The sequence below is a fragment of the Cyprinodon tularosa genome, unplaced genomic scaffold (genome assembly GCF_016077235.1).
Source record: "Cyprinodon tularosa strain WSP-4 unplaced genomic scaffold, ASM1607723v1 ctg873, whole genome shotgun sequence".
Lineage (NCBI taxonomy): Eukaryota > Metazoa > Chordata > Actinopteri > Cyprinodontiformes > Cyprinodontidae > Cyprinodon > Cyprinodon tularosa.
Genome location: NW_024039644.1, coordinates 195542 through 222666, shown reverse-complemented (window position 1 = coordinate 222666; position 27125 = coordinate 195542). Strand labels below are relative to the sequence as shown.

Here is a 27125-nt window from a genome sequence, read left to right as displayed (position 1 = left end):
CCAAACAGGTGGATTTGACTCAAGAAATCAAGAATAGGGAGAAATAAAATTAGATTTTAACTCAGACCAATTAAAAAGAGCAGAAAAAATGGCTTCTAAACAACAAGTTACAACTGCTGGACTATGATGGTAGAAATGTCGTAATCTTTAGAAAGTCAACTTTCAGCAAAACCTCTTAAAACAATCACACCGGTCTTCTGTTCTTATGGTCACTTCAATTAAGAAATATTCATGATGAAATTTAAATAGGTATTTATTTCTGTGCAGTGATCCCAGTCATGTGCCAAAATGAATGAGTTCACATATTGAACGGAATGGGGAATTGTTGACTAGCGGTCACTCTGAGTCCCGCTGGACCTCTGAAGCATCGGCTCGACAGATAGGACAGGTACGGTTCGCCTGGAACAAAACAAGGATATTCAAAGAATGAGGAATTACACTGATCATTCAATCAATAGCATCAGGAAAGTTTCATTAAAAGCCAATGTGCCATCTTATCAATAATGCAAAGTTCAATCGGACTCACCTTAAGCCACTTGTCAACACACTTGGCGTGGAACTCATGATTACAGGGGAGGACTCGGAGGAGCTGACGGGACTCAAAGTCACACATGCATACGACGCATCTACAGCAACAACAGAAAAGATTAACCTTCAACATGTAACCTTGAAGAAAAAAACAGTATAAATGGATGTTCTCTAATAGCCGCACTTTTCTCAGACAAAGTGTGAAGCTACTCACAGTGTTTGCTCAGACTGATGGTTGTTGGGGTTAAACCTGTATGAAGGAAGCTGCTCGATATCTGCTTTGGTTAGACCCCTGGGTTTAGCCTCCCCCAGACGCTCGGCCAGGTTCAACAGGGCCTGAAAGTTTTTTAGAAATTGGGAATTTGTCTTGTAAGGCAATTGTATTTTTATACCATATTTCACTAGCAAGGCAATTCAAAATGCTGAACACCGAAAAAAACAAAAAACAAAAATACCAAGATTATGTTGTACGGGCATAAAGGTTATTAAAACTATTAAAGACAATACAAATGAATTAAAATCATTAGATGAATATAAAGATATACAATAAAAGGATTAATAGAACAATGAAAGTAGAGTTGGACTGCAAACCTAACATTGAGATACCACTGTAAACATAGATTTTTAATCTCCATTTAAATCAACTGAGGGTTTCAGAACGTTTACAGTTTTCGTAGTTTATTTATTTGCAGTATCAGTAGCTCACCCCAGTTACATTCAACCTTTTTCTTAATAATTTCCTCATCTGGCTGTTATACCAGTTTTCTGTTTTATGCACCGTTTTTGTAGCCTGGGTGCCAGTCAGAACTTAGTCCCGCCCACAAGGTTTGAGTTCGGGGAAGTTCGGTCTGGCTCTGCTCCATAGTAGCGCGAGTATTAAAGCCCACTGTCAGGCGATCCAATCAAATTGTCAGGGCGGACTTTATACGATGATGGACAGATGATCAAGAGTAACGTTATCAACCACGTGACCAATGCGCGCTTGGGTGACAACAATAATGGCTGCCGCCGGAGAGTTGAGGTGAGTAGATTCTGCTATTAGGTCTGTTCTAGAAGATATCGACAGCAAATTAATTTTAAAAGAGGAACAGAGAAACGCAATCAAGTCTCATCTTCTTATTCTAGGCGTGAAACTGCACGCTTTGATTTTTGTGGACAACAACTATGCCTCGCTTATCATACGTCACGCACTCCGTTGCTCTTATTGGTTGTAGGTCTATCCAATTGAGTGCAGAGGCATTTTTTTTCCTGGTTCGTTCAAAACACGCCCCATAATCACAGCTTTATGGAGCAGTATCAGACTCATATTCTGACTAGAATTGAGTCGGACTACGTCAGGCTACCGTTTTTGCTTAATTTGTTAGTAAATAAATGCTTTTGTGATTTTTACAATAACAATAGAGGTACAATAAATGCACATGTGCAGAGAGGGTTAAAAGTGAATAATATGCTAAGTATGCTAGCACCTCCCAGTGGACTTGGTAAAATAATCACAGAAACTCCAAGATTTAGTGCGGGGAAAAAATCCAAAAATATTTTTTATTTAAAGAGGGATAAGAGTGAATCTGCTGTACGGCCAGCAGATGGCAGACCCTGGTTCTGGAGCTTTATGTCAGAGCTTTATTTAGGCTCAAAAGGACTATCCAATCATTATTAGGGTGGACATTTGGTGCATTTTACCTGATCATTTTTTTTGTAATAATGTGACTATGCCTATCTAAAGTGTAATCTACATTAAGAATAATAGGAGCTGAACTCCTTTGCAGAAGGTTGTGCTACCTCATAATTTTCCACCTCTCCATCATCCACATCCAACTCTAGGCTGATGGCAGGAGTCACATTTGGCGGAACAGGAAGCATTGACCTGAAAGTTAAAACAAGATTTAAAATTAAAATTACCTTCTTCCTTCTTTGCAAAGAAGCGTTCACAAACTGGAGGAGGCACTTACAGGAAATAAGGTAGGAAACTTGGGTGGTAGGGAGACGGCGGCACAGCCTGCTGTGAGCGGTAACGACGACTTGCAAATCGCCGAGGCATAAAATGGGGATATGGCTGTAAAGACAGGAAAAAAATGTTTATACCACCTGCTCCGTTTCAAACAAATGTGCATTTAAAACAAAAGAAGGTCCTACCACTGTGAAAAGCTCTTGTGACAGGGGGTCATGGTGGGAAAGGAACTGGAGTGGCGTAGAAGGAGGCAGAGTGGAAGGAGGCTGGTGGTGGTGATTGTGGGCATAGCTGAAGTTTCCTCCTACGGGAAGCTGATCTCCCACAATGTCAACCTCGTTTTCGATTCTCTGTAAGGGCTGATAAGGAAAAAAGAAAAGAAAAAAAGGCATAAAGGTAAAGAAAACAGCTATTTTCAAAGTCGTTTTTTGAGACCATACAACTATAACTAAATAACTTCTATTTTTTTTGGCACAAACCACATATATAATTCTTCTGGATTTATATCAGACATATCTCATGCTGTATTATCTTTACTAGAACTATAATCTTAATGATTCAGGAGATACGGCAAGGAATTAAGTACAATACATGACAAAAACAATTGCTTCAACCTCTACCATGTGAAATAGCCTGGCAGAGTTAAGTGTCTTTATTTCAGTTTTATAAACCCTACATCTACTTCATTTTCATTCTAAATCCTACCTTATCTAATTCATGTTACAACATCTCCGTTTCATTTACCTCCCCCTCATGAATGCCAAGATCTTTGAAAAGCTTTTTAGCACAGCTCTAAAACGACAGTAATTAAATGTAAGGAGTAGGCATCAGCACCAAAAAGTGTTCACATACCGACCGCGGCTGTTGAGTCTGGAAAGGCAAGAACTGTGTGGGCAGGTGGGGCGGGTGATGGGGGAGATGAGGTGGAGGAGAGATCAGGAACTGATGGTCACTAGACAGCAGTGAGGGGAAAGCATAGGAAACCGGCAAGTGATGCATTGAACATGCCTGTAACATCTGGGGGGAAAAATAATGCAAAGAGAAAAAAAGAAATCAGGCAAAGTTGAAATGTAATTTTTTTAGATAAATTGCAATGAGAAAATTTGCCACAAGATGGCAGCTGTGACTTTGCAAATCAACTTCCCCCTGTCTACTGGAAACTGTAACTTTATAGCAATGGCCCCATGCTCCTAGCTAAGCTGCAGACTGAGGTTTCTCTCTCACCGGATGGTAGTGTTGTCCAGTGCTGAAGACCACACTGCAGGCTGGGACCTGCTGCTGAGAGGAGCAGGAAGGGGGGATGTGCTGACTGCTACACAATGGTGCTGCCAGGCCATGGGGAGGCACAGGGGTCACTGTGTAGGAGACTGGTACGTTGCCTTGCTGCAGCTGAGGGAAGAAGAAAAAAAAGTTGTATAAAAAAGCACACAAGCGGAAAAACAAAAATATCAAACACTGACTGATGCAAACTAACCCGATCATGCAAGTCCAAGACCATGGCGCCTTGATGCTGTTGTGTTGCGTGATGTTGTTGCTGATGATGATGGGCATGGTGGTGGGCAGCATGGTGCAACAGCTGTGACGGTAATGTGGGGGGGTGGAAGGCTCGGGGCTCCTCTGAACCTCTGCCTCCTCCGGCGGCTGTTGGAGGCAGAGAATAAGTGCTTGGAGTGTGTGCAGGGTACGTCTGATGCGTGGAGGGAAGCGGGTTGTGGTAGTTTTCATCCCGGAGCTCAGATGGTGACAGGCGAGGTGTAGGCCCTTGAGCAGAGGGGTGGTGATGAAGAGGCAAGTGGCGGGAGGGTCTGGTGAGACGGCCACGTTGACGCCTTGCTGGTGGGCTGCAGGAGGCAAAGGAGACAGTTCTGTATTGCAACTGGCAAAGACATTTACACAGATTTACACAAAATAGAACACAACTAAACAATGGAAAAGGGAAAAACAGGTTTTTAAAGTGTGGCTCTCATATTATGCTTCACCAACTTAGTAAGTTGCTTAACCAACTTTAATTGCAGCAGTAAATACTTAAAAGGAATAATATCACTGCCTACTTCTAGATTAAGCTCATCTCCACTTGATTCTGCAGTACTACTGACTTTAATACAATCATTCAATTGTTTAGGGTAGTGTACCTGTTGGAAGTGGAATACCATACCATAGTGTTGCCACCACCATGTGTCACCATAGCACGGTGCATTTTAGTGTTATGTTTAGTGTAAGGCAAGGCTCACTGATACAAGTGCGGGCGCTACAAGGAACCCAAATCAACATTAAAAAAAAAAATAAAAAAAACACAAACAAAAAAAAAAAAAAAGTCAAGTGTACACTCAGCTTAGCCATAGTACAGTTATCTAGGAATTGCACTGAAAAAGAATGGTTGACCCACCGACTTTTATTAACTTTTGTAAAAAAAAAAAAAGCTACAAAGCATAAATACAAGGAGATTGGACTATTGGAGGTGGAAAAAGGTTATTTATCCACACGCATAATGAGTTTTGTCCTAAAACTTCTGGAAGATCTGAACCTCTGATCTTACAAGCGGCACTTTTGAGCTGGGCCGGCCACAGCATTCAGTACGAGTGACTTTTGGAGAAAGCCCACAGTGGATCAGAACTGCAACTGCCCCATTTTCTCTGTGAGCCTGATGCTAGCTTTCTGTCAAATAGTGTTTTCAAAGTGGCGAAACATTTCTCGAACTTTGTTGTGTCCCTTACATGGTTTGTAAGAGTTGGCATTTGCCATGTTTCCGTAGGTTTGAAGCTGTATACTTCTCTAGTTTTGGAAAACAATTGGAACAGCTGTTTGTGATTCCCATGATGAGGATGAAACAATCAAATTAATGAATTATTAAAATAATTAACTATTTAAGCAACAGCTATTAACTGAAGTGTACAGACTAACACAACTCACTCAAAGGAGAAATAATACAAATATACAAACATTTTGCGTTCAAGATGAAAAAAACCTTTTTGGTTGTCAATATGCTCGACCCAGAACAGCTTTAGTAGAATAGTTTTAGTTTCACTTGTTTCAAATTCATCAGAAATCTTATTTATGGCACTTTTTGCCACCTGGTTTATAATCGATTAACTAATCAGTTAGAAAAATAACCTTTTGTTACAGCTCTAATTCATAGCTTAGGATATTGTTTTATATCTTATCTTGCCTTAACCTTTTACTTCTACTGTGTCCGTCTTAGTGACATTTGTTCAGTCAAGCACTTTTATCAAAGCCTTTACGAAATTCCTGGACTAAGGAGATTGAAAGTTTTTACTTCCTAGTTGACAAATGAGCCTGACTTGGTTTGGGGGAATGGAGAAAGATCAGCAGAACACAAATGCAAGCCACACTTTACAGGTTAAGGTTTGTAAAACAATTTGAAAACTTTGCATCATTACTGTCAACATGCTAATCTGGCTGGATTGGACAAAAATAAGAAAATAGGAAAGACATTGGGGAGACTGTCATAGAAAGGTGTTACAAACAGAAACTACCTGCGCCTGAGCCGTGGAGGAGTGAGGCACCTCTCCTGGTGGTAGTGTGTGTGAGGGTGAGGCTGCCTCCGACTTGGAGGTCCTGACTCCCACGGGCGGATGGGGGGAGAAGGCGTAGATGGCAGGGGCACAGATGAGGTCAGCTGTTCTAAAACGGACTGACTGGACAGCCTCTGGCGCTTTGGACTGGGGCTTTCCTCACTCTACACATGGGAGGGGTGAGAAGAGACAAGTTAAGCGTTTAGTGACCCAGACAACTCATATCACATACATCCGTTTAACCATTCTATATAGGCTTACAGGAGTTACATCCTTAATGTTACACACACACCAAAATCTTTTGTGATTTTCCTGTATGGACCATTTCCTGTGTGGTCCAAAGCATGCATTTGTATGGGGTTACAAGGCTGTATGGATCTATGAAGGGGAAGCTTTTACACCACGAGCACACAGAGGCCCCGAGGGTTCAAAGTCACTTCCTCTTAGACTGAGGAACAGAAACAGGGGACAAGCGCTCACAAGCCCATGTGCAAATCGCAAGACCACACCTTCAGCTGGATAACCCGACATGTACCTTCTCGTAAAGTCATAAAACAGGCAGTCATGTACGCAAACCGAGAAAGAAATATCTACATATGTAGTCATTCAGTCTGCAGTGACTAAAGAGTTGTAGCTTTTCAATCCATTTCGACTCATCTGTGAGTAACGTCACAGTCAGGCAATGACTCTCACACTTGGCACATAGTGAGGCAAGAACAAACACAGACATGCCCATGTTTCAGCTGTTAGTCATTCCCTCTTACGATGAACCTTGCTGTACTCAGAACAGCCACGTTCTCGCATTTGATTTCTATAGTCCATCATGTTGACGCCTGCGTATACCAACCTCCACTGTACAGTATGAAAGGCCTACTAAGGAGTTTTGGAGAAAGAAAAAAAGATTAACTTTTTTTTTGCACCAGTATAAACACATGTAGAGCTCAGCAGCCTTGAAAGCTGTACGATAGCTAACAGGAAACAGCTGGAGAGCAGACTGTGCAGACATGTGCAAATTCACACATGAGCAGCTGCCACCGTTTCTACATCCAATAAACACGACCTTCTGAAGATCCACAGAAGCAAAAAAAAAAAAACGTTTGAACTTTGCAGCCATGAAGAGTTAACTCTAATGGTTTAGTTGTGGCATTGCAAGTTGGAGATATTAAAACAATTACCTTCAGTTTGAGCCAAAGGGCAGGAAGCAGAAGAGTTAAGAACTTGACCAGGTTCTGACCAGGATGTTCGGGTCAACAGAGGATAGTTGCTCCTTTGTGGCCTTTTAACTTGTACAGGTCACATATGATCCTCTCTATTCACTATAAAGTTATCTGCAGTCAGGACCTGTCCCACACTGCATCTCTCTATTTAACCCCCAACATTAGCCAGCACGCCACTAACCACCTAATTTATAATGAAATCAAGACATGGTCAGTTTTTATTTGCGAGTGACGTCCATTCACTGGTTAGCTGACCTGCATTTCACTGTAGTGGCTAATTTAACAAGTTTTTGTAACAACTAATTAATTGTTATGGCTTTGAGGAAGACTGGGATTCCTTGTGCAGTTAGAGCATGTCATAATAAGGATAACTGGGAGCAGGAACGTTTTGATCACCAACCTCTTAGAAGAGCTGAACGTCGATGCAAAGAGCCCTACCAGCCAAAGAACAAGAAATCCCGTCGCCTGTGGTTAAAAGATTCACATTTGTACAAACCACCTAGGGAGAATTAACCTGACAACAGCCAGATGCATGTCTCGCTCCGCCCAGCTCCACTCACATACATCTGGGAACCCGCCATAGGAATTGCCTTTACTGAAGGCTGGGCCTTATCAAAACTCCTTGCATATGATTGGATAAACCACTTGTCTGTCATCTTTATTGACGTGCTATTTCAACCACTCACACCAAAGCTAACCCGTGACGCTGTGAGAGGAGGAGCCATTTGGTAGATCAAGCTCTTGCCAAATCTGGTCGGGAGAAGGGCGAAAACATCGTTTCCACCAACAAAAGCCTTCAAAGCCGTTCTCTGATGTTCTTTTGATGAAACAATATCAGATAGATTGGACAACACAGAAAAAATAGCAGCATCAATGCTAACGCTTGCTTCCTCAATGCGAGCCGCCATTGTTGTTGGAATCTCACAGTCGCTTCTCCACTCCAGGACACACCCACCGTGCGTCCTGATTGGACAGACCATAAATTCGGTTGGGGAAATCACTTTCAATGAGCGGGTTCCCAGATGTATGTGAGTGGAGCTGGGCGGAGCGAGACATGCATCTGGCTGTTGTCAGGTTAAGGGAGAATATGCTTGGCCTTAAAATTGTGTGGAATCAAGACTTTAGTGACATCAGAAGATCTTCTGATGTCACTAAAGTGGCTGAACCAAGAAGTCCTGATAAAAACTCCAAGGAGACATTTCAAGAGGTTATGAGACACAGATAACTTAAGTCTAAGCCATGGTACCGGGGAGGAATCCTTGCTAAAAGCTAATGTAAACCATTTCTAGGCTCACCAAGCACAGTTTAAAACCACAAGGAGTTAAATCAGAAAGTAAATTAGCTGGAAAAATAAAAATAAAAAAATGGCATCACTGCAAAACTTTCTCTCAGTTGTTCAACCGGTCCTGTCTGCAGAGATCTCACAGATTCCAAAAACACAAGTTTGAATCTACCCAGGATTCACTAAACCAGGAGCAAAACAAGACCAGAATAGTGATCATTATTAATAACAATATTAAAATCTTTAATATTATTAACAATTTTGAGAAACATACTGGAGCATTTCTCCTATCATTCTCAAAGGGGTTTAGAGCTTTGTAACAAAACTATTTAAAAAGAGAAAATAATAAAACAAGGAGTGGGTTGATTTAGCAAAGGAGAAAGAGATGGGTGAAGCAGAGAAACGTTGTGTTGTATACAGCAGAGCAGGAATAAACCATGTTCAGATTTAACACCATTCATGTGTCAAAAGGTGTGAAGTTGTCTTTTTATACGAGTTCCTAACAATTTTTACTTTAGTAAACGTGGTAAAAGTTAACAGTTTTTGAAACTAATTAAGACTATAAAGAAAGGACATCTACATTTTTAGGTTGATTTCATTACATTCTGTCCAGAACAACCATCTAATCGATCACAGCATGGAATACCATCATCCTGTATTGTTCTTGACAAGCGGCTCCTCTTATTCAGCCAAACGCCCCACAACCTCTTTACCAACCTTACCCCCAACCCTAAAACCCTTGGGACATATACTGTGCCCATTATCATATCTAAGCCATACTCTTCCACCTCTCTACTCTCTACTCTCCCCACCCGGCTCAACAAGCTCCTCCCATCCCCACCACCCCCCTTTGCCTTCTATCAGATAAGCTAAACCCATCTTTACCCCCCTCCCTTATCCTTTTGCTCCCCTTTCTTGTTTCTTTTTCCTCTGAGAATGTTCATCTGACCCGTCCCACACCGGGACTTAAAAACTGAGGGGACAAGAGAGGTCGAGAAGAAGGGCAGATTCATACATTCCCTCTTCCAACATACAGACTATTTCCTATTAATATAAAAGTTTGATGGGCCTGTCTACCCCCATTAGAGAGAGGGGAGCATCGTCAGACAAAGGAGTGTGCTTGTCCTCAAGCAATATGCTATTACTTGGCCTGATGTTCCAAATGTGAGCTTGTTTGGGGAATGTTTGAACATATTTTCATAAAGCTAATGAAATATGATGTGAAAAACTAAATAGTGGAGGTAGCTCCAGAGAAGCAGAGACACAGTGTAACCAGGACAAATATAAATGCTCTGCGACTGATATCAAAGCATGTGTTGGAGACTGCGAACACATTCATTTATTCCTGTCCACAGTCTCTGCATTCTGTGCATGTAAAAACCAGACGGGAAAGCTATCCTGACACACCCTTCCACGTTGTATTTCACATCATCCACACTTTGTGTATATGCTTGCATCTACTGTCGCAGAGACCGACTTTAGCTTACAGCTGTTGTGGCTTTGCTGTCACTGTTTAGAAGCAAAGGAAGGACGGGCCTGCCAAGAGCATGCAGAATAAAAAGCACCAGGGTCCATGTTTTTCCCTTCAAGGAGTACGTTTTTTTTCTCTCATGACTATGCACGCAGAGCAAAAATGGTCCTATTCTGTTTGAGATTCATTAATATTGACTTGCTTCCACTAACACTAATCAAAATTATTTCAAAGCTCATTTTTGGCTCGTCCAACACTGTCCCTCCATTCCTCCTCCTGCTATTACTTCTCTCACTCCAACCAGCTCCACAGCTGGAGGCTGGGATCATTAGCAATACCACTCCCCATTCCTCCCTCCAAGCTTTTTGCAGCACTTTTTGCAGCCTCTCTTCTTAGTCTACTTTCTCTTCTTTATGTATGCTTTAAAAAGGTTCATTTGTGATAAATGACAGTCATTTACTGAGTTCTGCTTTGACTCCTTCAAGCAAACGTAGCAGAATGTTTCAGGAATTCAAAAAAAAAAAAACAACCTTCAGGTCAAACAAGCTTTGCTAGAATTTTTCAAAATCAATAGTAAAATAAAATCTGCACTTCTTAAGAAGAGTGACTTAACTTAGCTGCTGTGATTTTATAGGCAGATAGAGCCTCCATGTACTTGTTGGCATTATAAACATGATCTATTATCTATTGCAATAATAGTTTGATTTCAAAAGAATGACGTCCCAGCTACACCAGCTACTATAATTGAATGTCAAAAGGTTTGTTTATATTATTTTTTTTTGTTTACTATATTACAGAGAGGTGTACTCTTTCATATACTTTACTCTTGTAATCATCATGGGTAACTGGGATTCTTTTGATAAACTATTAATATGTCGATATATTTAGGGTTACTCATTTATTCATCATAACTTAAGCCTCCTTTTCTAAATACCTTTCACTTTTAATACCATCATTGCATCTCAGGCTGATAATCCTATAAATTTCTCGAAATACAATTAACCACCCTAAAATATATATAATAAGCATTATAATGCATATATTATATATAGCATATTAAATGTTTCTTTGATCAACTTTGAATGAGATTTAGAACCAACGGGAAATTTAGTAACTTCTTTACTTGTTTTCATAAAGACACTGAAGGAAACCTAATTTATTTTATTTTTTGGGTGGTGGGGGGCACTGGATCAAGGGTGGGGGGGCACTGGATCAGGTCAGGCAGAAAAACTGAAAGACTTGCTAAAGTTTGGTTGAACTGCTCTGTAGTGAAAAAACCAACAACAAAAAGGTACATGCTGTGAACTGTTTATATTAACACTAATTCCAGTATTTTCTTGTCTAATATATAACTACTGAGACATTATTCACTTAACCAGGGTTTATTACTTCAACAAGCTCTAATTAATAAAATACCTGCTGCATCGACATTAAATAGTTCAGATCTTCACAGCAAATCAAAATACCAAATATATAAAGTTATTAGCAGCATGTGAGACTTTTAAAAATAATCTCTCCTTTTTCTATCCAACTCCACTCTATATTGTCATTTACATTAGATTTTATTCATGGTACCCGGTGCTAGTTAAGAAAATGCCCACAGCTGAAAACCATTTATTTGTTCCTTCTCCGTGAAAATTGTCCAGTGTTCAGTAACGCTGAGAATCTATTTGTTTAGATTGGTGGTTCTGGTCAGTTATGGACCAGAACCATCCAGAGTTTCTGTACAGGATTTGTGCTTCAGATTTCATGCATCTACTTTCCATGGTATACTTCGCCCAATCTTCTTTTGGCTTATAGGCAGACACCATAGACAATACAATTGGTAATCCATTGCAAATAAGCAGTTAAGCCCAGAGATATATATGCATCCCTGTAGCATTTAGTTATAAGGCAGTCTTTGTACTTTACCGACATGTTAATTCATACTTGCTTATGCAAGTTTTAGATTGGCTCAGCTTAAGTTCTGACATGAAAATGACAGAAACTGTGAAAGGAGCTGAAAATTGAAAGACTTTGAACTCCTTTCTAAAGATAAATAATCAAAATAACAGATGAAATGTGCAAAAAGGCCTTTAGAAAATATAAGGAGGCTTTTATTGTAGAATTGTAGGAACAGACAGTAAATCGTTATCAATATACACCCCAATAGATATCTAATACATCCAATAAAATGTTCTGCAATTGCACTAAACTCTGATCCAGAGCCACATGAGAGACGTAGCCAAAACTAAGCAAGGTTGGTGGTAGAGTAGAGCTATTTTTAAAGGTTAGGTTTAGAAAGGGTTAGGGTTACAGTGGACCTTTGTTTCCCCATAGTCTTATTTCAAGTAGCTGATGAACACTCGGGGTCCTTACCTTATCACTCTCCTCTCCATATGCATGGTCAGGATGGCAGTGATAGGCTCCACCAGAGGCTCCTGCACAGGACAAAACAAAAACAGGTCATGTGTCTGATAAATGGAGCCTCACACATGTTAAAATATACAGTACTTCATCCACTGCTCAAAAGCGCCTCAGAGTTTCACTACGAGGATCATAATTATTACCCTTCAAACACTGAATGTCAGATCTGTGTTTAAGGCCCTTTTTAAATCTCTGTAGGATCGTAAACATTTAAGGATGAGCCATAATATGGTATTACACTGAAGGGCTATATATTAAAGTGTGGTGGGAGAAGATTTTGTTGGACCAGATAGATCAGCACACCCAGTTATTCAATACTAGGATCTGTTGTCTACGCTGCGCTAAATCCTTTTGTTGTTATTTTCCCTAATGCCACCTGAATATCGTACATAACCTAAAAACAATAACATGTTTGTGAGAAAGGCTGCTGACCAGATACGCAACAGAAAAAGTCACTATAACACATATGGTGCCCTCTTGGCTCAGTCTGTACACACACACACACACACACCCACACTGAACAAACACAGTAATCCAGGATTAGGGGAGCTTTCAGATGATACCGCCGCTTGCATCATTGCTAAGACTTTTACTCTTTTGTTTTACCACAATCCTTTCATCTTTTTATTGTCTTTGTCTATTTGCTGTGACTTTTGTTTTTCCTTTAGTGGTGGACGAGTGTGTGGTTGAGTATGTCCTGATCACAGATGGTGGCACCAGTACACACTCCAAGGGTAATCGCTCCCAAGGGCACACCAAGCGCAGAGACCTATACAACAGAAGTGACGAGAGAAAACCTAAAAGGAGTAGATGCTATACAGCCCTTTAGAAGAGGTTTACACCTGTCAGGTTGTTGGAGCAATATTTTTCCTGATTCTAGTCCCTCTTTTTGATGAAAAGCTCTGAGTTACAAAGCAGCAAATACAGAGGAAATAAAAGAATAAAGGTTTTTCATGAGCAATAAGAAGAAAAATAAACAACACTTCTCATTCTTTAATTGGGACAAGAAGCAATTAAAACAAAAGTGAAGCTTTTATGAGTGCGGCAAAAAAAAAAAGAAAAAGGGGGAAATTTCATTGAGGTAATTTGGGACAGAGCGCTGGTGAAATATTCATAGAACTCACTGGCAGCATAGCTCTACTCTATGCCCCCCCCCCCCTTTCACTGATCACAATAGGCCAGAAAGCAGCTTCCTCTCTGAATATGGTCTCACTCACACATTGTCCAAACCCTGTAAATTGAGTCAGAGGCGAGTCATTCAGTTAGACTCACTCTATAGAGCAAAACACTGAGGTAACAGAACATGTTTGAGTGACATCATGGCCACTATTGGACTAACAAGAGAGCACACTATTTTGCTCTGCTGTCTGAGCCTCAAGGAGAAGTGAATAATAGAACTGCAGTATCAATTGTAATATAGGAGGGAAGATTTTTGATTATTTCCATACATCTAAAAAAATGATTCCATAAGAGAAAGCAAATTAAATAAAGAATTAATTCCCGTCCATGCACTGATATCTATGTTATTATCATGTATGTTTTGAATTAAATAACAAAACATGTGCAAAGTAAATTAGGTTACTTGGTGCAATTTAAAATAAAAGGTTTATTTTTAATCTAGATCCATTATTTAAGTTTTTTTTTTTTTATCCAGTATCTAACCTCTAATTAAGAAAGCAAGGTAAATATATATAAATATAATTCGATGTAAGAAGCTTTTTCATTTTTTCATATATACAGATTTTTTAGTTGTTTGTTTTTGCTATGTTATTGGGGTTTTTTGTCTGAAAACTGTTACTTTACTTGTTACTAACTTATACAGGCTTGGGAATTAATATAAATGAAACGCAGCACTTTATAACACTGTACAGGAACCTTATTAAAAAGTTCCAAGGTTGGATTACAACCTACAAATTTAGTAAATCAATTGTTCAGAGGACTAATGAAAGTGAAAACTATAGAACAAATAGTCACCACAGCTCAAAGTCATTTAACATTACCGTAATCAATACTTATCTCATTATTAGCGAAACTTTAGCTAGACAGGTTTTCTATATTTTCAAGTTTAGTATAAAATACAAAAGAAAAAATGTTTTCCTAAAGAGCAATGAGGACCAGTAATATTAACATGGTGATGCTTGAGAATGCCTGATATTTAAACAACAGCTTTTTTCCCCTCCTAATTTTAAGTCACAAATTAAAAACTTGTCAGGGAATTTTGCTAGCAAGTGATTTTTCTTTCTAGCTGCACCTTACCAATAGCCGTCTCCTACTTTCCTCTGTGGAGGAAGGAAAAAGCTGGTGACAGGATGAGGGCAAAGCAGAGCTAAAGGAGAAGAGGACATGGATGTAGAGGCACATAAAAAGTGTGAGAGCTCTGAGGAGGAAAGTTTGACAGGAAAGGGCGAGTAGTGGAGGAACAAAGCTGAGGAAAACGACTGGAGGAAGAGATGTGGAGGGTGAGAGAACAGCCAGGGAGAACGGAGAGGGGGTTGTGGCTTCTGCTCTTGACTGCTATTGATTTTCTGTAAGACTCAGAGTGCATCAGCTATTTCTATCCATTTCCTCCAACCCTCCCCTCCCTTCCCTTCCTCATCCCTCCCCCTTGCTCTGGCCAGGGTACCCTCCTTCTCATACTCCTCCTCCTCTTCACACTTTCCATCCCTCCATTACATCCCTCCCTGCCAGCGATCCATTTCCCTATCTGCCGGCCTGTCTGTCTCCCATATATTGCAACCGCTTTATCACAAAATCCACATTTCCTGTCCTTGTCCTATCACACCATCTCTAGCCATGATCCCCATCACCCTCCTCTGTGCTTCAAGGTAAACTGCCTTTTCCCCTTCCGGGTGACAAAAACATGGTAGAGAGCAGGTGGCTTGATGGATAAGAAACGAGATAGGTAACAGGCGCACCGTAAGAGCAAACAACCCCACAGACAGAACACCGACTGGTACAGGGCCTGCTAAAGAAAATTGAACACATGTGAAACAAACCCACACTAATATACACGCACTTCTCACATCCACCCGCCTTCAGAACACATGTCACTGCACACTTTGCACTTCAATGGAAAGCTGTCCTCAAACATGTTGGTAAAGATTGCCAAATTGGTGTCCCTTTTAGACAGTCGATGTTATAGAAATGGGTGACTTCGTTAAAAAAAATGCAATAATTTCACCAGTTACTGTGTTCTATTGGATCAATTTATATCTCATAATCTCCTCCTTCTCTCTTATAGCTGCCACATAAAGGTTTCTCCATCTACAGCTCTTGCAAGTATTTATTTTTTATGTGATGCAATAAGATGCTACACACCAGCTGGTTTTCTTTCATTGCAAAGCCATAGAAATCTGCATCTACAAGTTTTTGACAGTTCCCAACAGTGCAAGCCAGCAAGGAAGTCGTGGGGCAGCAATCATGGCGAACCACGCTTTATGCTGTAGGAAGGAGGGGTTAGCCACTCTTCATCTGTATTCACAGCCAAAATCTTCCAAATCTATCCCAAAGATGCAGATTAAAAAAAGCTGATGGACTGTCTTGTAGTGGTGGGGTGGAGACACCATCGCTACAAGCCAAACTCCTAACTCACTTAAATTATATGGTTAACATGATTTAAACTTGCGTGACAAATTCATTTTGCATCTTTATGGCAGACACAGTGCAATGCATATGCTCAAGACAAGCACATGATGCAGAACCTGAGATATTCTGTTTGATAAATAATTTCTATTGTTTAATTTTGTAATACAAGATATTTTGTGAAATGTACAAAATAACAGAATTAAATTTTTTGTCTTTTTCCAGGATTATTAAAACTTGTAACTGGCATCAACCACTTTGGTACCATTTGTTCTAAAAGAACAGCCACTTAATATTTACCCTTTGATAACGTTAGAGCACTTTAAATATCTCAAATTGTTATCCTTCAAACAGGATACATTGGCCAGAGTCTCTATTTTAAACACAGATATTTCTTTGCTGGTAAAACAGAAGCTTGTGCAGTAAAATATTTTTAAACCATGTTGTGTTATGTACCCAGTCTTCAAAAAAAAAAAAAAAGATGGACATCCATCTTTTTTCGTTGGCAGAATTGCATTTATGCACTTTTAATATTGTGCATTAAATTAGCATTTTGCCGGATATTCAAACAATCACCATTTAGAATAATCCATTAGGCATCTTTAGTGTATGATGGTGGATTATGACACAGGGGTGGTTTGGTAGGGATATCCCTAATTAACACAGTGTACGGAAGATGCAGCAAATAGGACCGATTATAATAAATGAGATTATTTACAGCATGACCAGCAAGTGGATGGCAAACTGGCAATTTTTCCCAATTGGATTCCATTTTTGATGACGCAGCAACAATACAGTAAATTTTTACAATCACACTGTTCCAATAGGAGATGAGGGGAGCCGGACTAAATCTGGGGGTATGAGTGTCTTATTCTCTCCAACTTAGCGTGGTTGGGGTTACAACTTAATAAAGTTGGCATGTCCTATCAGTAAATACCCGGAAAAGGAACATTTTGTTTTTACTCCAGAGGTGAATCTGTTCTAAATTTTGACATTTGAAAACCTACTCTTCTTTGCAAGAAGATTTGCAGCTGATATATTTATAAACATTAAGTTTAAAGTCTTGCCATAGCTATACCATTGGATTTTGATCTGGACTGACTGACTGGGCGATATAAACAATAAAAGTTGCGTCATTATATGATTTGTTTTGACAATAATCTGGAGTTTTTGTATCCATTTTAAGGAGAATGTTATAGAACAAACAGAAAACTCTAAGAAAGGTATTTAGACAACATTAGAGCGATGGTATTTAAACTAGAGCCATAAAATGGACAGGAACAGACTGGCTCCCATGAGAGAACCAGGCCTCATCCATGAACAACTGGTCGACTTAAATCAACAGAGACAGCCAGTCAACATGCGCAAAGCCTGGACCAACGGCACATCCTGCCCATCCTTCTTCCTTTGCTCAACAGTCAGGGCCTGCTCTACAGGTTGCCAGCTCACACAGCGCATGCAAGGCGTGCTTCCTCTCTGTGCTTTGCTCATAGTCCTCCCCATGATATGCTCCTACTTCCAGCTGTAGTTTGAGACTTGCTCACATGTTCATTTTGCCATTACTCACAGACCTCTGTCTAATTTGCACAACCTCCTTCCGCATCCCTCTATTAAAACCAAAAACAAATGCTGTACTTTCTTACAACACCAGTAAACCTGCCAGATCACATACATAACTTATTTTTTAAGCATTTTAAACTCTTTTTGGCCTTTTTCTACCTTTTATATTGACATTTCCTAAGGCTTTGCAGAACCTATGGCATTCTCTCCCTCTTAGAAGTACTTTCTCCTGATCACAATAAAGTCTGTCTTTCAGGATTAAGGCCAAATCTAATGTCACTGTCAACTATTCCCACAAACCTCTCTTCCTGACCAAAGTGACTATGTTGTTTTATGTGAAACTAGAGTATCATGGAACCCCTGCTATTTTGTCAATCTGGGCGAAAAGGTTTCCCTCCATATTGGTGGGGGTTGCCGGGTGGGGGGTGGGCACAAGACAAAGGAAAACTAAAATCAAAGTACAACCCTCAAAAATTGTGTTCTTCAGTAGGAGACAGAGGGTTTGAGAAAATAGGAGTGGAGAGGTAGATGTGGAGCGGCTGTAGTGTCTGCCTGTCTGCTGCTTTGGGCAATCCATTACAACGATCCCTCCATTAGACAAATGTGAGGGAGGAGGCCAAAGAAAATGGATTGGAGGGGTACAGAAAGGGTTGAACGATCCAGAGGGGAGGGAGAAGGGAACAGAATCAGGATAGGATATCAAATGGTACAAACAATGTTTCTATCAGCCTGGACCAATCTGACAAACCCCTTTTGGACATGTTGAAAACACTTCTCTCTATAGAATCATGATTCAGAAACCAGGTGGGCACAGTCATGTACACAGCAAACAAGATGGTCTGTACTAGAGAAAGGGAACACTCCTGACCAAACCACCAAAATGAGCGAATGAGGTAGAGGGGACAAAAAAAGAGACTAAGAATTACAGTGGATCACAAAGGGAAGAGAGGAGAGCAGAGGAGGGGTGGGGACTGGAGAGTTGCAAGACAGCATTGTCTTTCATGCCTAATGCAGGTGACTAGCATGGGAAGGATGGATTAAGTATCTTTCCTTTTCTTTCACACTCGGCCAACAAGCAAGGCTCATTCTAGTAATGGAAAGAGGGTTGAATAAAGGCTGCTGGGCTGGAAGGGTCCAGATAGCCAGCTGCTTTACTCTACTAAAAGAATATTCAACTCCTAATTACTCTGGGACATTTCTATGTTTAAATGAATGAATGTCCACAAGAAAAGGAAAATTCTATTTATGTGAAATCTATGTGAGAAGCTACAATCGTGAAAAATATAAACCAAGTCATTAATGTTTCTCCTTTTCCATATATGTGTATTAAAGACTGGTTATCAAGATATTCCCCGTTAATACAATACATAACAGGGAAACTAAGATTTGTGAATAGCTCTTAACAATGTAGACAGGCTTTAAGCTAGCAATGCATACGGGCATACATTGTACGCCCTTTACTAAAATTATTAGAAATAAGTACGCCCTGTATATAGAATATCGGAAATAAGTATGCCCTGTTTATGGGATGTACGGATTTGGTACGCCCTAATTTCCCCCCCTGGAAACTTTGCTCAGGCAGCTGCTGCTGGGAATTTCCAGTGACAGCGCACCACGGGTATGTGGGGGTCTGAGTGGCTCCGACAGCGAAAAAGGCAGGATCTTAATCTTGATGGACTGACTGTCAAGACAAGGTTTTCATGTCCAGTTTCTCATATAAAAACATTAAAACTACTTATTACCCACAGCAAGTATAGCAAAGCCACTGCCATTGAACACAGGAGCAGCAGAAGCATCAGATGCATCTGGATACACTTTACTGGACGAGCTACAGGAGCATCTTCTTGAGGCACGTCGGACCTTAAAGGTAAAGGTAAAGAGGCGGATTTTCTTTTTCCAGGTGGATCATCAAAATAAGTGGTGATCATTCTGGTGATATGTTTATGTAAGGCGTTCTACGTGCTCATACCCATTTTCACTAACCGGTGGGGAGTCTGACATAGTGGAAATATTGCAAGTCTGCTTTTGGAGAGTAAGATTGTATGAGCGATGGAAACAGCAGCTTTTAAACAGGGCGTGCACAAAGAGAAATGGGCTCAGGCATGCTCTTGCACGCGTTTATTAGGCGTTCCCTCTCGAGAGCGGGTACAGGGTTGTGCATGTGCATTTTTTTTTATTTTCCTAAGTGGAGAGGGTGGGTCTCTACAAAAATTTGGGAAAATCCTCCACTATATCTTTAATGTGGACAAGCATAAAAAAAAAAATTCTGATTGTTTGAATTAACCAATGAAACATAATATTGTACCAATAAATTATCTCATGTCTTCCTTATGAAATTTCCACATACTTCCAATAATCAGAACAAAAGTTGTGTTGTAAGAAAACAACACAACTTTTGTGCCACACAAAGTCTAAAGATGTGATACACCAAGGTGTACACCCTATGAAATATTCATAGGAAAAAAAAGCCTGAATGTAGAACATGAAAAGATTTTGATTGAAGATTGTTTTGTTAATTATAGCCACCCATCATCAAGATACTGGGGACTGTTGAAAAATCTGTTGAATGCTTTTCTTTATTTTCTCAATTTATAATTCCAAAACCCTTGAAAACTAAACAGAAGTCAGTGACCTATTTAAACAAGTGCCACGGATCAAGAAAAAACAAAACAATGCTTTATGCAAGCTGAGGTGTTGTGCTTTCCAGTCAGTGTGTGGTTATTACGGTAATTTCCCTTGAGTTGTTGCAAGAGGCTCACAAACAGCGGCACGTAAAACATTACGTTTCTTAATAGTTTTGACATCATAGGGGCTGAAGGAACAAATGAGGAAGAGTGGTGCCTGCAGACCAGTTATTTCAGGATTCAACTTCTAAATGATTAAAACTATTTTGTACTTTATATTTGTCATTGTTTATGTAATTGCAACTTCTTTAGAAAAGTGTACCAATGCACAAAATTTAAACATTATAACTGTTTTCACACTTGGTGGACACTAAAAAAATAGCGTCTCTTTGATCGTCTAGCATATTTCTTTTACCTTTATTATAATGTTTAATTGCATTTGTGTGCATGTATGCAGTTTGCCATATGAAACACTTTGTGAGAGACTAGCTGAGTATTAATCTCCTGGACTTTCAGTTTCTCGTCAGGAGGTCTAGTCCAATTGCTCCCCTATCCACCCAGTGTATAGTGGGGGCACCAAGCTGGGCTGGGAAAAAAAAAAGGGTTCATGGGTCACAACAAAAGTTCTCTGTTCCCAGGCTGACTGCAGAAAACCAGAAGATGATACACCACCATTTACCAGCATCTTGTCTGTCAGTACTGTGACATCTGTGCCACCCCACATGATCAGTGTACCTGCATGCAGCAGAGGTCTATGACATGAGTTGTCTCTAAAATGTGGGCAGATATTTACAACAGGTTCAATTAGCTAACTAGAGGTACAGTTTTACATGCATTTAAGTTTCAGATTTATAGTTAGGGAATCTTAACTGCACAAATTCCTTCATGAAAAAATGAATTTTGGCGAGACGGTGATACGATTAAAGAAAAATCACTGAAACAAATTCAGGGATTTAAGAAAAAATAGACAATTTGAAATATTATTTTAGTCAGGACCATGCATGCCATGCCACACTGCATTCCACACTTCCTCATTGGTGGGTACAAAGTCAACTTGAACCAAACGTGTTAGTTTGAAAATATGCATTGATATGCCATTATACTCCTTCACTTTCCACATCCATAATGTAACCTGGTTAACTTACTTCCCCTCAAAAAAAAATTTTCAACCCATTTAGAGACAATTTCGGAAAATTCTAATTATATTGCAAAGACAACTAAGGCCCCGTCCACACGAAGACGAACCCTGGCCTAAACGCACAAATTTTTCACCAAACCAGCCTCTCATCCACACGAAGCCGGCGTTTCGGGGGTCTGTAAACGATCTTTTTTTTATTCAGCCTTCAGAGTGGGAAGATTTCGAAACGCCGTTTTCGCGTTTCCATCTTTACGCCCTAACCGCATATTTTTTTTTACACGCATGCGTCATAGCGTCGCCTCTACACACGCATGCGCGACCAGTATCACAACAACAATGGCGCCGTTGCTAATGCTACTCACCCTGCTGTCCGGCTTACAACAGAATCTTCTTCTTCTGGAATATCTTCAGGAAGAACAGAGCAATATCGACGACATAGTTCAGCACCTGAATTTGACTTAACCACGAAAATGGACCCGCAGGGCAACCATGTATAAATATTAGTGCACATGCCCAACATTTCGTCGCTTATTTTTGCTTTGGCACCACAGCGCCACTTACAGGCCTGGCATACATTTTGCAGCGTTTTCATGCATTCGTGTGGACGCTCACATTTATTTTACGTCTCCGTCTTTACGGCAAACGTTTTGGAAAATATCAGCGTTTCGTGTTCGTTTTGACTTCGTGTGGACGGGGCCTAAGTCACAGTTCAACTTGACCATTTTAAATCTTTTCCCTCCATGTCCCCCAGAAAACCCTTTAGAACTAGCTGGAAATTCACCTACTGAGGTTTGCCTTTTCTTTACGAGTTGGCAAAACTGGACAGCATCTTCACAGCTGCTTTTTTGTTATCATTTTTGTTGTAGCTGTTACAGCAGATAAAGAGGAAATTAATTATAAATAAATAGTATTTTTTTTTATTGATGCCATATCAGTACTTACTGAACTAATAAAAAAGTCAAATGTTTAAAGAATTAAATAGAGAAGTCCAGACAGCTTTCATGTTTGCTTGCCCATTTAAAAAGAGGATAATTTTTTTTACCCTCTCTTCAAAGAATCCTAATCAAATGATAAATACGACATTTACAATATCAAGTGGCATCCCCTCTGCTGATCATTAAAATATTTTAAGAGAACAGGGGAGAAAATGGCATGTAACCTGGTTTAGATGCTGCAGATGTTTATGTTGGATTAAGTCACAGATTAACTACATCTGTAGTTCAACCCTTCATGCAGATTTTGGTTTTTAGAGCTACCTTTTACGTTTCTTTCACCAAATTAAATTAGGGCTTGATAATCCATTGTATTTGCATAAAATCACAATTTAACTAAATGTAATTTTTACATAGCAGAGGCAGTCAATTTTGGTCACATTACATTTAACAAAAGTGAGACACTGACTCTCTCCACCGCCCATTACGTGGAGGCAATGCACTTAAGGTAGGTTTGCTTCCACACAGAAGGGAAAAAAGTAACAGCTAGCATGCAAATCCATGCATGAGTAGAAATAACCTTTTTTTTCTCTCTACCAAACAATAACAGTAAAGTCCTGTGACAATGAACTCAGGACAAGCTTTCAAGGTCAGGAAAGCAATGAAACCCAGAAGTAAAACATCTACAAGTATGTGGCTAGTGCAATTGAAAAAAAGAATTTCAATTTCTATCTTTAGCTGAATTTATCAGTCCTACTTAGTCTTTAATCTTCTTTTGATTCCTCCAGTGTCACTCTAAGGAAACAAACAATTTCACAGGCAATCGGTTACCATTATACTGGGGTCTGTTGGTTTAAACTGGTTCAGCTGTTTCCTCTCAAACTCTGTGGGTCTGGTAATTCCAGTCTCAATTAAAAGCTGCAAGGTTTTTTGAATACATCATAGACAGGCCGACTTTGTTTATAGGGAACTTCAAAGATGTGTCGTTTTATTGGGAACAGTGGTACCTTTGCAAGCAACATGAATTGTTTTGAGATTTGTGAATTCAAACTCCCAAAATACTTCTTGCCAGAAGCCGGTAGATGCATTAGCCTCGATACAGAAATGTTTTAGCCCAATGAAATGCAATGAGATTACGTTAAGTAGAACAAAATTGGCTGGACTGATTTTAGCCGTGTATCCTCCATTTCTTTTTGAAGAAAAAAGTAAAGTAAGCAATTTGTGTCTTTGTGGATGGGAAAAATGTTTGTACATTCCTCCCGAACAGTTTGGTTTATCAGTTCGCTTGCTAGTTGTAAAAAGAAGCGAGAAACTTTAATATAGATTTTTATGTTCCTAATTTTAACATTTTTACCTAAAACAACGAGGAAAAATTGACTACCTCTGCACCTCCACTAGGGGTGTGCAAAATAATCGTGATGATGATGCATCGTGATTCTAATTTTCGTGATCTACTGCATCGATTCTTGATGCCAAGAATCGATTATTAATTTAAAAAAATGAATAAATAAAATTGCATGAATGGTTGGCGAACATCAGCCAAAAACAAGTGCAATACCACTTCCAGTCCAGTAGATGTCGCTGCAAATGTGTTGACGCACGCTGCCTTGTGTCACAAGCATTTCCGGCCGTGGGATACTGTGCCGAGTCATTCAAAAACAAAACATGGAGGAGAAAATATTGCAATGCATCGCAATAATTCAAGTATCGTGATGCATCGTGATAGAATCGCATCGTGGCCTGTGAATCGTGATTCGAATCGAATCATGACTTCTTTGGCAATACCCACCCCTAACCTCCACTGTCAGATAGCGCTGTGAAGCCCTTTTGCTGTGCGCCACAGCTCCATATTTGTAGTTGAGTCAGTCACAGTAGAAGAAGTGGACTGACTCAAACCCCAAATATATACAAAAATAACTAAATGATCAATATCTTCTGATGAACATATACTGCTCTTTCTTTTATATTTATAAATTTAATTTTGATAGCTATGAAAAATATTGCAATATATAGTGATATTCCAATATCGTGATAATATTGTATTCTAACCTAAGTATCCTGACACATCGTATTGCAACACTGATGCCAATACTAACCCCTAATAAATAACCTGCCAAAGCACTATGATTTAGGTCCTCACCAAACTCCTATGCAAACAATTAGAAAATGTTCTTTTCGGAGCAAAAACAACCAAACAAAAATCATTAACCAACACTTCAGAGATATAGTTTGATGCACTCCAATTGCTGTGTGAGTGACCCTGCATGTGCACTCAAAATAAAAAAAAGTCAAAACATAGGTTACCCATTTAGTTGCGGGTAAAAACATAACGCCACACAGGGCTGACATAAACTTCAAGTCTTTTTTTTTTTATTGTATTGTGTTGCAAAAAAGTCATTTAAAAAAAACAACAACATTTTATTAACTTTTAGATAAAAAAAAAATAACATACATAAAAATGTATGAACTGGCAAGTTATGTTTAGGAAGAAAAAAATGACATTACAAAGCACATACCCTAATCTGGTTCCACATAAAGGGGACAGCCTCATGCATTCTTTGGACAAACTTTACCCACTGTTACCTAGCAATAGCAATATTTGCAGAATTGACTAAACCTGGAGTTGCCACTACGCCTTAAGTAACAAAGTGAGCTTTCCAGCCTATTCTCTGCTGCTCTGTTGGCTTCAGGCTGCCCCTTTCCACACACCAACAACACACTGCTGATTTTCATTAAACTACTGAATAAGTGTTAACTTTGCACCACCCAGGCCAGCGCATGTAACACTCCATCAAACGTATTTCACACATAAGCAAACAGTAATGCCATCCCAGCCCTACAGTTTCAGTTTGCTTCTACACAAACCCCCCCGCATCCCTGTAAGGGAGAGGCTCTATGAAAACAAAAGTGCAATTAAATAGGAGACTTCTCTCTCTCCTTTTTTGGCTGATAATGTCAGGTATGGATCCTTACCTGCCATCGGGACGTGGTGAACTCCTGGCACGGAGGGGAGTCTGTGAATACCGGGGGAGGCGTTGCTTCCTGGAGCTCTCTGCTGGTTCTCTTGGTGACCGACCTGCTGCTGCTGGAGGTGGTGGTGGAGATGGGGGCTGGACACTGTCACTCCGCTGTTGTTACTTCCAACACCGTACTGCTGGAAGTATCCAGACCGAGAGCGCGATCTAGTCCGTGGAGGCTCCATAGCCATTTGGTGCGGGTGAGAGAGATGGAGGAGGAAAGGGGAGGAGGGGGAGGCGGCAGGAGACTGCGGCGGAGAGCCGCTGGTGGATCCGGGCTGTGCAAAGCTCCTAGCGCCGCTGTGGCTGAAACCGAAGCCCCCCAGCCCCAATCGGCCCCCCTCGGCGGCCCCGTACTCTGTACGCTCCGCCGATCCCGCCGCCCCCGCCTCTTCGAATAAATCAGCCCCTTTAGGGACAGGCTCCGGGGAGGAGGGCAGCCGGGGGCAGATTCTGGGCTCCTGGGTCGTTGGCTGTCCAGCGGCTGCGATTGGCATTTCCTTTCGGGGGATTTCCTCTACTTCTTTTTCTTTCTTTTTTTTTTTTAACCTTTTCTCTCGTTTCCCCCCCCTCACAGCAGCAGCTTAACGAATCTGTTGAGGGGAAAAAAGTAAGAGACTGAAAGAAGTTGAAACGAAGCTCTTTTAAACAAGTGGAAGCTTAGTTGAAAGTCGCCTCGAGTAAAAATGTTTATCCTCTGAAAACAACAACAACAACAAAATCTGTTAGAACTGGTTCAACAACTAACGCTAAACCCCCACATCCGTTCAACTCAAGATTCTGAGAAAATTCTTAATGGTACATTTAATTATAAGGCATTAAGGAACGGAGGCTGTGAACAAACCCTGATTTAATGGCTAACTAGTAACGTTAACTCGAACAGAGTGAAACTTCTGGGGAGGCTAATGGAGGAGATGCTAACGTTAGTGCGCAGAGACAGAGAAGGATAGCTCGATGTTCAAACCGGCGTAACAACAGCGCCGTATCTCTGTTCCACCTTCTCATTTAGTCCCGAAACTAGTTTCCATTAACTTTACCCACCTTTTTAAACTTGTTTAGCCAGTCTGCGTAGCGCCGCTCGCTAGCTTGGCAAGCCTCACCAGCCAACCAGCCCCTCCTCCTCCAGCAGCGACCGACACAAGAGAGAAAAAAAACCCGTTGCTAACCACCCACGCCGCAAATCCCCTTAAAATGTCCGGCTACTGGTAGCAAACCTCTAGAATAATGAACCTAAAAACGTTTAGTCGGTTTGTTTGCGTGAGGTTGAGCCTGCCGGGTGGTAGCGTGTACCCCAGATGAGAAGATTGCGAAGGGCTGAGAGAGAAAGATTGGGGAAAGAAGAAAAAAAAAGTGGTGAATCTAGAATTAGAAAGAAAGAACCGGGTCTAAAATTAACACGGTCTAAAGAGATAAGCCCGTCTCGATGAATACAACTGAATCCAGGTTTGTTTCGTCTTCCCCGTGTAGGTAATTTAACAAACAAAAAAGTCGTACCTTCAGCGGACTCCCCTCCGCCGTCCTCCTATCTGTCGATATTATTGTGAGCCGTGTGAATGTGAGCGCACGAGCCCAGTGTGAAATGTGACAGACCGTCAAGGCTCAAGTCAGTTTGCACCAGACTCGATCAATCGATGGCAGTCAAAGCGATCGCGTTTGAAGTCTCTTTCACAAAAATAAGTATATTTTTTTATTTCTACCTTGAGAAAGAAAGTAAACTCACATCTTATGTGTCTTTTTTACTCCTGTTTTTTTGCCACATATATTTTTCAGTCCCTTATTTACGTATAAACTCTCGAGTGTGAGTTCGGTACTTGATTTATCTTCCCTGTTAAATCAGACGCTGGGGATAGCAGCGAGGCTGACTAAAAGGAGCTTTAAATTATTTAT

General features: G+C 40.4%; 1 protein-coding gene across 2 annotated transcripts; it reads right to left on the bottom strand.

Moving 5' to 3' along the window:
* Positions 1–235: 235 nt before the first annotated feature.
* Positions 236–26843, bottom strand: rnf38 (ring finger protein 38). 2 transcript variants are annotated; one of them, XM_038273478.1, is made up of 13 exons: positions 26733–26843; positions 25195–25831; positions 12338–12399; positions 5971–6173; positions 3951–4317; positions 3701–3865; positions 3329–3493; positions 2662–2835; positions 2478–2581; positions 2308–2392; positions 743–864; positions 527–626; positions 236–399 (listed from the first exon to the last, which is right to left on the bottom strand). In XM_038273478.1, the coding sequence occupies exons 2-13, from the start codon at positions 25733–25735 to the stop codon at positions 337–339; spliced, it is 2151 nt and encodes a 716-aa protein (XP_038129406.1). In that variant the 5' UTR covers positions 25736–25831; positions 26733–26843; the 3' UTR covers positions 236–336. The 2 variants fall into 2 exon arrangements, with proteins under 2 accessions (XP_038129406.1, XP_038129407.1); XM_038273479.1 differs by lacking the exon at positions 26733–26843 and adding an exon at positions 26280–26552.
* Between the last annotated feature and the right edge of the window lie 282 nt (positions 26844–27125).

Excerpts from the sequence above, each read along its gene's own strand:
- rnf38 (XM_038273478.1), bottom strand. The coding sequence starts at position 25,735 with ATGCCAATCGCAGCCGCTGGACAGCCAACGACCCAGGAGCCCAGAATC. Across the intron at positions 865-2,307 it reads GAGAGGTGGAAAATTATGAG|GCCCTGTTGAACCTGGCCGA; the intron begins GTAGCACAACCT and ends AAAAACTTTCAG. Across the intron at positions 627-742 it reads CATCAGTCTGAGCAAACACT|ATGCGTCGTATGCATGTGTG; the intron begins GTGAGTAGCTTC and ends TTGTTGCTGTAG.